Source organism: Rattus norvegicus, chromosome 11 (genome assembly GCF_021556685.1).
Source record: "Rattus norvegicus strain SHRSP/BbbUtx chromosome 11, alternate assembly SHRSP_T2T, whole genome shotgun sequence".
Lineage (NCBI taxonomy): Eukaryota > Metazoa > Chordata > Mammalia > Rodentia > Muridae > Rattus > Rattus norvegicus.
In genome coordinates, this window is record NC_141544.1 from 42,691,078 (window position 1) to 42,705,933 (window position 14,856).

At 46.3% G+C, this 14,856-nt stretch overlaps 1 protein-coding gene across 12 annotated transcripts in view; it reads right to left on the bottom strand.

The window, feature by feature from the left end:
• Positions 1 to 3,979: 3,979 nt before the first annotated feature.
• Positions 3,980 to 14,856, bottom strand: part of Tiam1 (TIAM Rac1 associated GEF 1) — a 320,703-nt gene continuing 309,826 nt past the window's right edge. For 7 of the 12 annotated variants that reach the window (XM_087576448.1, XM_087576451.1, XM_087576450.1 and 4 more), the window contains 3 exons: positions 11,892 to 11,979; positions 9,764 to 9,936; positions 3,980 to 6,521 (listed from right to left, as the gene is read on the bottom strand). In XM_087576448.1, coding sequence (XP_087432574.1) covers positions 6,052 to 6,521; positions 9,764 to 9,936; positions 11,892 to 11,979 — 731 coding nt within the window. In that variant the 3' untranslated portion in view covers positions 3,980 to 6,051. 12 annotated transcript variants of the gene reach the window in all.

A 14,856-nucleotide genomic window follows, 5' to 3' on the forward strand; every position in this document is an offset into this window, starting at 1 on the left:
AGATGGTGGTGAACAGAGAGTGCACTTAGGTCACAAGCTTGCTCCCAGGCAGATGGAGTTTACAAAAAGAATCTTGGACATTCAACACCAGGGCCTGGCTTCCCTTAAATTATCTGTGTCTGTGAACCACTGGGAAGCGATATTTTGGTTCCAGGATCACTGCTCTTTGGGGTCTGATTCACCTTTCTCCCATCAGTGGCGAAATATTTCCTGAGACTTGAAAGGCATGTTGAAGACCCAGAACCCTGGTTTTCTACAAACACATATCTTTTCATGTGATGGCTTTTAATAAAAGGCATCAAAGATTTGTTTCAAGTGAATAAAACTTGTTCCCAATCCTGCACCTACCTGATCTTTTACCCAGCCCACAAACCGAATGATACTATTCTTGGAGTCATGACCGCATTGCTATCTAAGTTTAACACTGAACTGTGAACCATCTGCTGGAGCCAGAACTGGGTCCTAGAACATCTCCAGTCCAACCACTGAGTCTCAGCCTTATTTAAACTTTATCCTTAAAATGTCTGTAAGATTCTTGGTGGTTCTGTTTGGTTTGGTTTCAGTTTTTTGCTTTTTTTGTTTTTTGTTTTTGTTTGTTTGTTTTTTTAATAGAAGGGGGCTTTTCTATTTTCCTCACATTATACAAGATCTTGGGTAAAGATTGTGTGGGATATAAACTTGATTTTACTACTATCATAAAAAAACACAATCTTCGTTTAAATCTTGGGGGCAAAACAAGGCTCAGCATCATGTTGGGAGACACAAAGGAGGGGTAGAATGTACGGGGAATTAACTATTGTTATGTTCGCCACAGACTAATGGCCAGGTTTTCCCCAAAACAAACTCCTGATGTGAGTGGGTGGGTGGAGAAGGATAGGGCAAGGCAGGAGAAAACCCTATCCATTCAAGCATTCTTCCCCAAAGAATCTAAATACAAGGTCAGGTAGGAAAGTCAGCCTCAGACGCTGAGTGTGAAGCAGGAATTTTGACCTCCCTCTAGACTTCAAACAAGGTCATGGCAACCTACAGCATAGAAACGAGCAACCTTCTGAGTGTGCTAGTAGATGTTCCTTTCATTCTCCACAGAGACCAACCCCACCTCTTCTTACCTCATGGGCACTGTCTACACACACACACACACACACACACACACACACACACACACACACACACACGGTGCGCGAATACATACATGAAGGTAAATCACTCACATAAAATGAAATGGCGTATAGTGCACATTCCTTTCCAGCACCAAACCACTCAGTTGGGGCTCAATTACTCAGTTCGGGCTCATCAGGTAATAGTGTGGCTGTGGAGCACACTAAGTTGGGTTCAGGACCTCTGCCCGAAGTCAGGGTTTTGTGCCCCTTTTTGTATGTATGTGAACTCATGGAGGGGTGAGTGTGTGGTGATGGTGGTGGTGACAGCAGCCACAAGTCAACACTTGGTACCTTCTAGTTCCTCCCTACCGCCTTAATTTTTGAAACAGGGCCTCAAAGAACCTGGAACTCTCTTATTCAACTAGTCCGATTGCCCTGTGAGTCCCAGCAACCATCCCAGGTCAACCTCCCCAGTACTGAGATTGTAGGCATGTGCTTTTAAAAAACAAAAACAAACAAAAAACCGTATTTATTGTATATGCATTGATGAGGGGGTCAGATACCCTGAACTGAAGTGATAGTTGTGAGCTGTCATGTGGGTGCTGGGAATTGAACTGGGGTCCCTTCTCCAGCCCCTGGTGTGCACTCTCAAACCTGACTTTTTATGTGGGTTTTATGGAACTTCAGGCCTCATGCTTGTGAAACACTTTTCCTACGGAGCCACCACCCAGCCCCCAGTTTTCTGCATTTCTTGCATTTCTTATATTTTGGTTGTGAGCCTAGCCTTTAACGGCTGAGCCATCTCTCCAGCCCATTTCTTGCATTTCTTACATGATCCTGGGGCAGCTGATGCTATTGCTTGAGCGCAGACCGACAAGCAAAGCCAGAAAGAAGCTAGAGAGACTAGGCAATCAGTGAGGAAAAAATTTCACATGGAGTTCAGGCATGGGGAGTGTGTGTGTGTGTGTGTGTGTGTGTGTGTGTGTGTGTGTGTGTGTGTGTGTGTGTGTGTGTGCCTATGTGTCTGTGTGTAGGGAGTGATGACTGACTAGGTAAGGCCGTTTAAGATTCTGGTCCTCTGACTGACAGAACAGCCACAAATAACCAATTCACCTTTTGTCCCCGGAGGAGGAGGAAACTTCAGGCCACAGACCACCATGACAGAATGCAGTGTTTCAAGTTTATTCACCCAAGCCTGAGTTCTGCGCTGCACCTCAAGCACCTGTAGAAACCCCCCACAAACCCCTCAGCCTGCTCGCACTGGGAAAAGGCACGAGTCAGGAAAAAAATTTGAATTCCACCAACCGTTGATTGAAAATTATTGTGAAGAACCCTGCACTTGACTTAAATGCAGACCCATTTCTCATTTGTGCAACACTACCCAGTGACTGTCCCATACGGCGGGTACAAGCAGTGAGTGTGTGTGTGTGTGGGGGGGGGGGGGTCCGTGTTATATAAGCAAATACAGTATCATTTACATTTCTCAAGCACCCTTGGGCTTTGGTATACACAGGGTTCTTGGTAGCAGATGTGTTTAGGGTTTGTTTGTTTGTTTGTTTGTTTGAGACAAGGTCTCACTATGTAGCTCTGGCTATCCTAGCTCCCTATGTAGACCAGGCTAGCCTCAAACTCAGATATGCCTGCCCCTGCCTCCCAAGTGCTGGGATGAAAGGAACGCACACTGCTGCCTGGCCCTGTTTTAGATTTCTTATTCTTCAAATCTTTAGACTAGTATTTTTTAAAAAAAAATTATTGAGAATTCCATTCATATATATAAGAATATATACCATTTCCCCCTCCAACTCCCCCCACGTCCCAGTCAACACATTCTATCCCATTTCATGTCTTTTCTTTAAAAAAAAAAAAAGCAAACAAAAAACCTACTTAAGAACAGTTGTTCGGACCACCCTAGGCCAGGATGTTTAATATTATTTATTTTTCGGTTAAAACTTCAAGCTCGTGGACTGGAGAGATGGCTCAGAGGTTAGGAGCACTGACTGCTCTACCAGAGGTCCTGAGTTCAATTCCCAGCACCCACATGGTGGCTCACAACCATCTGTAATGGGATCTGACGCCCTCTTCTGTTGTGTCTGAAGACAGCTACAGTGTACTCATATATAATAAATAAATCTTAAAACAAAACAAAACAAAAAACCTTCAAGCTTTGCCAGAGCATCTTTTCCTTGAAGATCACAACAGCTATTTCAATTTTCTTATCCTGTGAGACAGGGCCTCACTCTGCAGCCGGGTCACACGCACGACTAGCTATATATCCCTGATCGGCCTCCAACCTGTACTCAGCTTCTGACTGCCTCCTGAAGGTTGAGGTTACAGACAGGGGCCTCCATGCCTGCCCACAAAAAAACAAAACAAAACAAGAAACAAACAAACAATAAAACCAGACAACCACAGCCATGGAAACGGCTCGGCAGGTAAAAAGCACTGCTGCCATGCCTGCCTGAGTTCAGTATCTGGGGTGAAAGGACCGATTTCTGTGAGCCGCACCTCTAACGTCCACAGATACAACATGGCATGCGTGCGTATGTGGGTGAGCGCATGTGTACATTGTGTACAGACACACAGACAGATAAACACACAGACAGGTAGACAGACACAGACTACACAGACAGACACACAACAATCGCAGGAATTTTCTCTCTCACACACACCCACCCACACCCACCCCCACATGACAACCACATGAATTTTCTCTCTCTCTCTCTCTCTCTCTCTCTCTCACACACACACACACACACACACACACACACACACACACACACACACACAACAATCGCAGGAATTTTCTCCTGTGGGCTCTCTCCCTCCCACACTTAGCTCTTTCTTGCCCCTCTATCCAAAAAGGCACAGGGAAGTCCAAGCCCTTTTCAGTATTTTTATTGTTGGACAAGCATTTACAACGTTCCATTCATAGACCTAAAAACATAAAAATAGACCTTCTTTCAGCTTATAAAAGAAATATATAAGAACTTTTGACATAGACACATCATGACCGTATATACAAGAGACAATGGCACCCTCTCTAAGCACCAGACTTTCCAGGATCCCCCCACCCCCCATGGACATGTTGCAGGGAGACCAGAAAACGTGACTATCGACGCCTCTGCCTCGGTTTCCCATCCGGACGCAGTCACAATCGACCCCGAGATGATATGAACAGTGCAGTGGTACAAAGGGCATAGAAACCACTCTAAAGCTTCTTAAGAAAACCAGAAGATATAGCAAAAACTTCAATAGAATAAAACTTTCAAAAGATCAAGCTCAAAGCCCTGGGAACCCGGAGGGGGGAGGGGTAGAGGTCGGGAGAGCAGGAAAAGCAAGCCGAGGAGGGGCAGAGGAGGGGGGCTTAGAGCATCGTGTTCTGAACTCTCTATCTGGAAATATAAAGTCATAACTGATTCTTATAAAATATAATCGCTAAAGCTACTATAAAATTCAGGTCTTTAAAGTACCTACCGATGTATCAAACACCAAATAGATATATATAGATATATAGATATATATTTTTTTATTTCCAAAAAGAAAGTTTTCATATTATTTAAACCCTTCTTAAGGAATGGACATCATGAAATGGGGAGGGGGAGGGGGAACAAAAAGCTATAAACCTTTTATTTTTTTAAAAGATGAAAGTGCTATAATGGGTTTTGTTCTTCCTGTCTGGACATCCATTTAGAAGGTTAGGCCCCGTAGGCAAGTTTACCCTGTCTCATTGGCATGAAGGAAATATTGACCACAAAGGACGTTTCTGAAGAGGTTCTAAGATTCAGCCATGGACTGTCAGGGAAGGGGGAGTCATCTGTGGATGAAGATGCAAGCTGGATGAGAAAACCAATGGTCGCCATGGCAACCCCATGAGGAGGCTCCCCTCCCCCGCCATGTACAACACACACACACACACACACACACACACACACATGCACTCACTCACTCACATATGCGCACACACACACAGAGCCCCATTCCCTGCCCCTGTAATCCAACCAAATTCCCATCTCAAATATAGATTCATACATTTAAAAAAAATCTGTTTCTCAGAAAAGAAAAGTTTATTCTTAGCATGAGCTTCTTCTTGGCTGTTTATATATAAATATAAAGTCATCGTGCCCTGCTCGCTCTGCAAAAGGGTTATATACTCATTTTCAGACTGAGTTACTCCTAACACTGTAAAATTCTCATCTATTTGTGCCCCTGCATCTCAAGGAAAATACAAAAAAAATAGTGTTTTTTTTTTCTTCTCTCTCCCTCTAAATGATAAATTTGGATCTCTTTCCCAAGAGTGTGGCGGCTTTATAATTCTCTGCAAAACTAGAGCTTCCAAACACTGACACAGAGTAAGACCAGCTACAGACATAAACAGAAGAAAAAAGAATAAAGGCTCATCAAACAGAGACGACCACCCTTTCCTCACGCATTCTTAAGATACACAGATATTCTTCGATGCTGAAGAGGGAGTCAGAACACTGCAAGCTGTACAGATGTTTCGATCTGTTCTGGATTTTTTTTTTTTTTTAATGTGTGTTTGAAGGTTCCCCAGCTGTCGAGACTGGACTCAGGGAGGTGGAGCTGGGACACCTATGTGAACGCTGTCCTGTCACTCCGATACTTTGCTTTGACTGCTGGGGTGGGGACGGTTTAATTTCCAGTGCTATCGATTTTTTGTTCTAAATCTTCAGGCCCCGATGAATTGAGAATAAAGAGCCCTGGGCACAGAGGATAGGACTCAAGCTTGTTGGGATTCTGAACGATTCTCTCTGATGTCATTAAGAATGATGAAGGTGGGTGGCCACATGGCTTCAGACCCGAGTCAGCTGCCAAAATCTGTGTGCAAGAGTGCGACCTAAGAGGACATTCTCGTGGACGGCACAGGAGGGTGGGCAGAGTGAGGGTGGGGCCGGCATCGTATCTACACACATTCTCTAAAGGGACAAGAAAGTCATATCTCTGTGTTCAGTTTCCTGGAGGGGGCAAAGTCTTCGCGCCTAACCCAAATGACCTCCTCGCTCGCACTCTCCAGGCCTCCGTTGATGCCCGAAAGGGCCGCTTGCTTCTTGAGCTGTGTCATGCGGGAGGCGTGGCTATCAAGGGTTTTCCGGCCTCGGGCGCGCTGACTGATAGAGGCAGCCTGAAGCTGCTCCTGCAGGTCTATGTCCACTGAGGCGCCCTTCGCAGACTCACAGAATTCATCATCGTCACTGAGGATGTCTGTCTCCTTGATGTCATCCTGCTCCTCATACTGAGCAAGATCAAACTGTTCCTCTACCCATCGGTCAGTGTCCCCGCCACCGGGGGGCTGCTGGGGCTCTTTCTCCGGGCTGCTGGCTGAGATGGCGTCTGAATCAATGGTAAACCTGTTTCGGGCCAGTCGCCGCCTCCTCCTCCCAAGAGACTTGCTTGGGGCAGACACTGCACACACACACAAAAATATAAAAATAAACGCCCACATGCTTTACCGTGAGATGAAAATCCAGCAAAGAAAAGAAGCGTAAGGGGTAAATGGGACTAAAGGAGTTTGGGGTCTAACCCTTATCATCCTGGTGGTGTCTACCTTGCTCAGATGTCTGAAGGGAAGATGGGTGGGCCCAGAGAATGTGAAGTAAGGGTCGACAACACTAGAGGCTGTGGGTTGTGGAGAAGGAAATAATTTACTCCAACCTGTGTACCCACAAGACAAGAAACACAAATAAATGTCTGTTGTTCTCCCAGTATTGGACCAGCGGGGTTACCCCAGGGTTATCCAAGGGTCCTTTGGCCAGAATGGAGGTGTTTAAAAAGCCCGAGAGAGGCTTCTGGGATTTTGCTGTCTCTGGAGCACGGGGCTGGGACAGTGTTTTCCAGGGACACCAATGTGAGTTTTCTTAAGCACCCACAGTTAGACTGAGGGCTTCACATTCCCGGAGATTGTACGTCAGCTACCAGAGACACCGCGCTTCCAGTCCACTCTTTGCAACCTTTCTGATAATGTCAGACGTGAACTCTGAGGCTAAGCAGAGCCACGGTCCTGACTCCTAACTGCAAGCTGTGAATCGTCAACTCTTCTACAGTGCAATTAAAAATACAGTGTGCCTGAGTGGAATAAGAGAGAAGGAACAGATGACACTCTAGCACTGAGGAACAGTGCGTCATAGAAAGTTACTCCAGGTTCTAATATTGGGGTTTATTAATTTACCCCACTGCCCTCCCAGAAGTCAGGATTACTAAAGGCAAGCAAACAAACGGTGCCTCCAATCAAGCCAGCAATGAATGCTCCCAGCGCACAGTGGCTCTCGTGGAAATGATGCCACGTCTCCCTGGAGACTGAGGTGGCTATTGCCTCAGACACCCTGAGGTGACATGCAACACAGGCCTTTTCCATGGAGGAAGCAACTCGCACACCAGTCAGGAGCTGCTGTGCTGAAACCCAAGTCTCAAAAGCAGTGAGGCTGCTTCAGAACTGCCAGGAGACACCTACTGTCCATGTTCTGAGCGTTCTGTTATCTCCACACACAGGACAGAAGGACACCGCTCTTGTTTAAAGACGGGTCAAACTCCAGGCACAACGGGAGGAGATGAAGACTACGTCTCCATTGGGAAAAAGAAAAAACGTCTCTCTGCTTTGAGCCTAACCCCACTGCAGTCCAACCTCGTTCTACCCAATTGCTGCATTTACTACTGTCTACTGGAAACGCGAGGACTGTCTACACGATGGTACTTAGGGGCCAAGTGTCATCGTGGCTGCGTCTCTGAAGTGTGTCAGGGTGAGATGGGACATGGGGATGTCAGACGGGTGGGCGACAGTGAAAACAGGACAAAATATTAATTATAGAATATAGATATAGAGACAGGTTCTTTCAGCTGCTCCATAGGCCTCAATGAAAAGATGATAGAATATGAGACATTTTAAATCAGTTCCTGTCTGAAGCAATCCCACTTCAGAGGAAAGTATGGAGGTGGGCATTTGTCTTTACCATCCCCAGGCTGCACGCACCTCCTGGGAAATGCAGACTGTGTGGTAGGGGTTGACTGCGCTTTATGAAAAGGACACTTACTAAGCAAGAGGGCGTTAGTGGGTCCCCCTCAGTCTCAGAGACAGTCTTTGCCTGATCCACTGGGACGCCTTTTACAAATCATGGAACATTTGTGCTGCGATGTAGCGAGTTATGTCAAAGGCAGAGTGGATGGAAATGGTTTTTCAGCCAAAAATGAGCCATTGGGCAGGGGGAAAAAAAGAAAAGAACCAAACAACAATAACAAAAAACCGCACGCTTTCAATTGTATGACTCTAAGAGGCTGTAACATTGTGGCTTTCTCTTGCCATTTGTAACGGTTTAGAGCAGGTAGAGGGCTTGTTTTATTTCTAAGTTCATCTCAGGAGAAGGACTTCCGTAGATCCTGTAGAGGAAATGTGGGTGCGTGTGTTTGGGTTTTGTTTTGTTGTAAATGCACTTCTGAATTTAGGTCCCTAAATAGAAAGAGTCATTGGTGGTCCCTGAGGCTGGTGCATATTTCCCAAGCAAATACCCCTCAGCAAACAAGAGGAACACTAAAATACCTCAACCAACTCCTCTCTTGCCATGAGGAGATAAACTGCCTTTATGGAGCGCTCCCTGAGAGGCTGTAGGTATGGCTGCGTGCACGACTGTCGGGCTATTTGGAGATCCTGGCTATTTCGGGGTTCTGGGTTCTAGGTTTTCAACAAGCATATCAGCGGAACAGAGAACAGACTTACGGTAGCCTCCACCAACATCCAATAGTTAACCTCAAGGTACCTAAGAGTGTCACAGGCCGTGTCAAGGTCGGCAGGTTATGCCTATGACGCCACAGCTCTTCCTGCACCTCTGCAACACAACTGAGAACTGGTGGGAAGGTGACTGGGTCAAAGGTACAAATCGGTTTGATTGTTTGCCCGGGTAAAGTTAATTTAGTCTACTGTGCTCCTCCCTGAGATGTTCTGGGCTGCATCTCTGGAAAGGAGGTTAGGGTGCTGATGGTACTGTGCGAGCCCACCACTAGGAAAATACCACTCTCCTCGGCTTGCTCTGTTGCCATCTGCTCATGGTGGCAACGGTGCTCCCTCTTCGTTGCTCCAGAGACATGGGATAAGTGCTCCAAGAGCATTTACTGGGGACCAGTTAAACCCTCCTTTCTTTTTTTTCCAGTAGCAGCTGAGACCTTCCTTAAATTAACCCTGAGACTGAAACTAGAGTAGTAGGCACAAAGTGAGGGGCATCGTCTTCTGCTAGACTGTGAAGTCACTGTGTTCTCGGTAGAGGGCGCTATGACCTTATTGACGCTAACCTCTCTGCTTTTACTAAACAAAGCTGGCTGTCATGCAAAGCAAGACTCTCATTCCACAAGCAGGCTGGGAGAACCCCTTCCAAAGAGGATGCATGGGCTTGGCCAATGAGAGAGCAGCGTACCAGCCAAAGGGGGTGGCAGGGCAGCAAGGGAAGGAGGGAAGGGAAGGACCTTGAGCAAAGGGAAGATTCCCCAGAACCCACAAGGAGGGAGACAAGGTGTGAGCCTCACATGGTGAAAGAAAGGACCCTACCTACATCGACCCCCACACGGCCATACCTAACTTCTGCCCGCCCCCCCCCCCCCCCCCGCCCCGACCTACAGTGGAGCTGGGGTGACGGGGATCTTGTAGGTCTGAATCCCCACAGTACCTGCCCTGCTCATGGCTGGCCTGGCGCCTTTAAGCGCACACAATCTCTTGCCTCCAAAAGGGACATACTGCTGGGCTGAGGGAAGACTTTCCGTTTTGAGGAGCTGCCTTCTGTGCTTATCTCGCAGGATGGAGTGTACAGACTTCAGAAAATCCTTTCGGCTCTCCGGGGAGCTGTGGAAAGAAGATTTACACAGGTTAGGAAGCCAGCACTCAACGGAGGGAACTGACAAATGCCATCAGGTGCAGCGAAATAAATGTCTCCGAGAGCAAAGGGGAAAGAGACGAGGGCTCCCATTTCCACGCTCAGGCTCCTCGTGGTAAAGCACACAATCCCGAGTCCCTTCTCGGTTTGCAAATCATCGTCTACAGCCATTTTAGGACAGAGTCCCGCCAGTATTGAGTAGGTAACAGACAAAGTTGTCAGATACCAAGAGGCTGCCAAACTCCTGCCCTTCACACCCACGTCACGGTCTTACGTTCACGCTGTAAGACGTCACTGAGGAGAAAACGAACCGCAAGACAGAGCCCCGCAGATGGATATCCCAATGCGCTTGCTCCTTCTTCCTAGGTCCTGACCCACACGTTAAGACCTAAGGGTTGATTCTGCAGATCTGTTCTTAAGAGCCTCGAAAGTTCTAATCCTAATTCTCATGGCAGAAAAAAATTTTCTAGGTGAGAGTTATTTTTCTTTCAGTTCAACATACGTGTGTGCCTACATATATGTAGTCGTGCACACATACACACCCACATCCACCCTCCACTTTTTGAGCCAGGATCTCACTGTAACCCAGGCTGGCCTCCGGGTCCTTCACACTAGGACTGCAGGCACATGCCACTCTCTGGACCCGGCAAAGTTCTCATGATTTTCACAAGATGTATTCATTTTCACCTGGTCCTCGTTATGAACAACAAATTCAGAACCTGGACTACTAAACACTGTGGATTCTACCAACAAAGTTGCAAACAACAAAACTATAAACGGATCGGCATAAACAGCGGGGAAAGGTGGCGCTCTGAGAGCACCAGGAATGTCTGGAGATGTTTTAACTTCTATTGTATAGAGTCTTGAGAACTGTTCTTAAGAACTGTGACATCTTCTAAGTCCTAATTCTCATGAGAGAAAAATATCTTTATTATATATGTGCATGCATGCATATATGTATCTGTGTGTGCGCACTCACACACACATGCACATACTTTTCTGTGTGTGACAGCTTTCTGGAGGTTGGCCCTTTGTTGGCCCCAAGCATTCAACACAGAGACGATATGGCAAATGTGTAGTGTGGGTTGTGACAATGCGGAGATCGGAACGTTCAGTGCATTTTCTGCAATGCTCTGGGCAGAGCATCCTCTGTCAGTCTTGGCTGCCCCTCAGTCTGACTAGGAAAACAACAGACACGAGGAACATTGCACCCTTGATGTTTGATAAATGTTATCTTCTTATGATACTAGCAATAACATTAAAAACATTATGAGGAAGGATAGTGTTTATTAATTCTGTTATCACTGCAGGCGGTGTGCAGCAGACTAATATTACGGGAAGAACTAGATGAATATTGAGTTAATTACTGAACACAAGTAACTAATTAAATATGGGTCATATTTCAAGCTAAATAGGACGGCAGACACTATTCTAGAGGAAGAGACAGAAAGAGAAGGAGGCGGAGACCCAGGATGAAGGAAGGACAGGGAATAATTTATAACATCACAAATCCACTTCAGGAGTTCCTTAAAATCTGTGTGTGATCAACAGTGGCCACTGTCCCTGGGTGAGGATGATGGTAAGACCTTCAGCCCCTGTTCCCTCTGACATCAGACTCTCAGAGATGTGTGAACAAGCGGCGTACACCAGCACCAGGCAAAGCACCCCAAGGTAACCTCACCGCTCACCCTGCTCTATGGAAAGTAGGTACGGAAAGGAAGCCTGCTTCAGGATGTTAGGTACAATCCCCACTTCCTTTTAGAAAGCTAGCAAATAAGCCAGGTTCCTGTCCGCACGCTAATCAAGGTAGTTTTAATTCACACAACTACAGTTCATTGGTGAGTGTTAACTTCTCTGAGAGGAGGTCTGCAGAGATGGAGGGAGGTCCCTGGGGTGGGGCCCAACTTCTCAGAGCCCCGCTCACCTGCAGCAGAGGTGGAAAACCCGCTCCGGCCTCCCCTCTGACTCTGATTTCACGTGGACAATTTCACACACGGCATTTGCCTCTGCATCTAGGTAAGTTAAGATAATGTCAGGTTAGGCTTACTTCAGTGGACTTACTTACATTTTTTACAGAGGAATTTTTCATGCTTGGTGTCTGCTTAATACAGTGCAAAGCAACTTGAGACCAAAGTCACTTCACCCCCAACCTGAGCTAGAGACAGACACTAGAAGCTGGATGTTCACTGTGGAAAACAGAACAGAAGGGCTGGAGAGAGGGGGAAGGGGTTAAGAGATTGAGGGTCTTACAGAACACACACACACACACACACACACACACACACACACACACACGCATGCACAAATCTTAATTAAAACACCCAGGAGACTTAAAGTAGGCTTCTGCAGCCCAGCATGGCTGTCACAGACTCTACCAGCAGCTGACTAAGGCAGATGCTTATTACACTGTACTGAGGTCAGGGAGCCCTGTGGAAGAGTTAGGGGAAGGACTGAAGGAGCTGAAGGGATGGCAACCCCATAGGAAGAACAACAGTGTCAACTGGAGCTCCCAGAGACCAACCAAAGAGCATACCTGGGCTGATCCAGGGACCCCAGCATATATGTAGCGGGGGACTACTTTGCAGGGCCTCAGGGGGAGACAATGACCTAATCCTGGAGAGACTTGATGCCCACGGGAAGGAGGATGGGGGTGGTGGTGGATGAGGTGTGGGGAGCACCTTCTCAGAGGCAAAGGGGAGGGGGAACTGGAAAGGGGGGCAACATCTGGAATGTAAATAAAACTAAAAAACAAAAACAAAAACCAGACTCCTCCCCTAGCCTCTCCAAGTTGTCTATTAAAAAGAGCAAAGTTGTGCTTTAAGAAAGTTATAAGCTGCTCTCTGTTTTCTTTTAAACAATCTTTTAACATCCATGAATTTACTGTGAGCACACATGTGTGTGCCTGCCAGGGAAAGCCGGAGAACAACTTGTAAGACTCCAATTTCTTCCTCCACCACAGGGTCCTGGAGATGAGACTTGGGTCATCATCGGGGTTGGCAGCAAGCGCCTTTACGCACAGAGCCAGCTACTGTTGGTTGAACTCACGGGTGTGGAACCCACAGAAAGAGGGCTAGCTCCAAGGGCTGAAGCTCTGTCATCCCAACAACGCTACATTGTGTACAATCATGAATAAAACGGCTGTGGTTAGCTGCAGACACCTCGGCAGCTGCTGCACACCTCAAGGCTCCGTCTCACCCAGTGGTTCAGAGCCTGGCCACATCACCTAACTTCCTATCTGCCAAACTTCCCCAAACTGAGACAAAAATCCAGAAACTTCAAGTAGCGACTCTTGAATCCACCGGAATGCACCTCATAATGTAACATTGTGACCAGTCTTTATAATTCAACTAAAATATGCTTTTATCTGGAAGGCTTTAAATTGGATTTGAATGAGAAGCAGAGGTTGGGAGAATGAAATGCCATTATCACAAAGACAGCTTTGTTTTCAGAATGTGAAGTTATGTCCTTAATTGAGGCAAAATTCCTGGCTAAGAAACCCACAGCTGGTCATGGAAATCAACCTCCGCATTTATAAACCTGGTATGAGGAAATATAGCCAGATAACTTAACACGATTAACTTTAAGACAATGTCATTAAAAGACATCAGGGGCTAGAGAGGTGGCTCGTTGGTTAAAAGAGTCGACTGCTCTCCCAGGGGACCTAGTTTCATTCCCCAGCACCCATATGGAGGCTAACAAAGTGTTATTCCAGTTCCAGGGGATCTGGCTCCCTCTTCTGGCTTCCTCAGGCACTGCATGGACAAGGTGTACAGCATACCAGTCAACGAAACTCCAGTACACATAAAACAATTTTAAAAGAGACACCACTAGCATTTAATTGTCTAAACCTCAAAATACTAATCACAGCTGCTATAGATCTATGATCCTAAAGCACCTGCGAATTTACCTGTAAATCAAGTTTGAAATCCCTTACAACAATTCTAAAGAAAACACATGCACGCACCCACTCAGTTTGCTCGCTTATTTGGCTCATTCATTCATTCATTCATCATTCATCCATTCATCCATTCATCATTCATTCGTCCATTCAGCATTCATTCATTCATCCATTCATCATTCATTCGTCCATTCATCATTCATTCGTCCATTCATCATTCATTCATCATTCATTCATTCATTCAATCTAGTTAATAAAGCTGCTTAAAAGGAGGTAATGCAGTGAATACTCTAGCATGGAGAAGGGAGGAGCTCAAAGTTCCTGCTCCTAGCTGAGCAGCTACTGGGAGTCCAGCTTCTGCGAAAGGAGTCGGTTTTCCTTATGGGCCCACACCCTTGAGTAGAGGCAGTATAAGTTGGCCGTGGTTGCTGTTTAAGAAGAGAAAGTACAGAGGTCGGGAAGGGGTGGTGGGGGAAGATCTGGGAAGAGTTGGGGGAGAGTGAACATGATCAAAATCTACTGTAGTAAGGTCTTAAAGAAGGAATAAAAGGGCCTAGAAAAGCCTCAGCAGTTAAGATGTTGCTCTTGCAGAGGGCCCGGCACACATATGGTGGTTCGCAACCATCTTTAACTTCAATTTCAAAACATCCAATGCCTTCTTCTCAACGTCACAGGCACCGACAGGCATACAGATGGTGCACACACACATATGCAAGTAGAACACTTGCGAATTAAAATAAAATCTTTAAAAATTATATATATAGAGTTTATATGTATGTGTGTGTTTGCATGCAGGTGTGTGTGCATGTACGTGCATATGTGTGTACATATGTGTGCATGTGTGTGTGTGTGTGTATGTTAATGTGAGGCAATGGAGATGGAGGGAAGAGTTTCTTAAGCATAGAAGATAAAAGAAGGGAGGGCAGACCAGGAGTATATACATATAACACACGGATAAGAAATGGGAACCCAGGCCCAGAGAGATGACTTA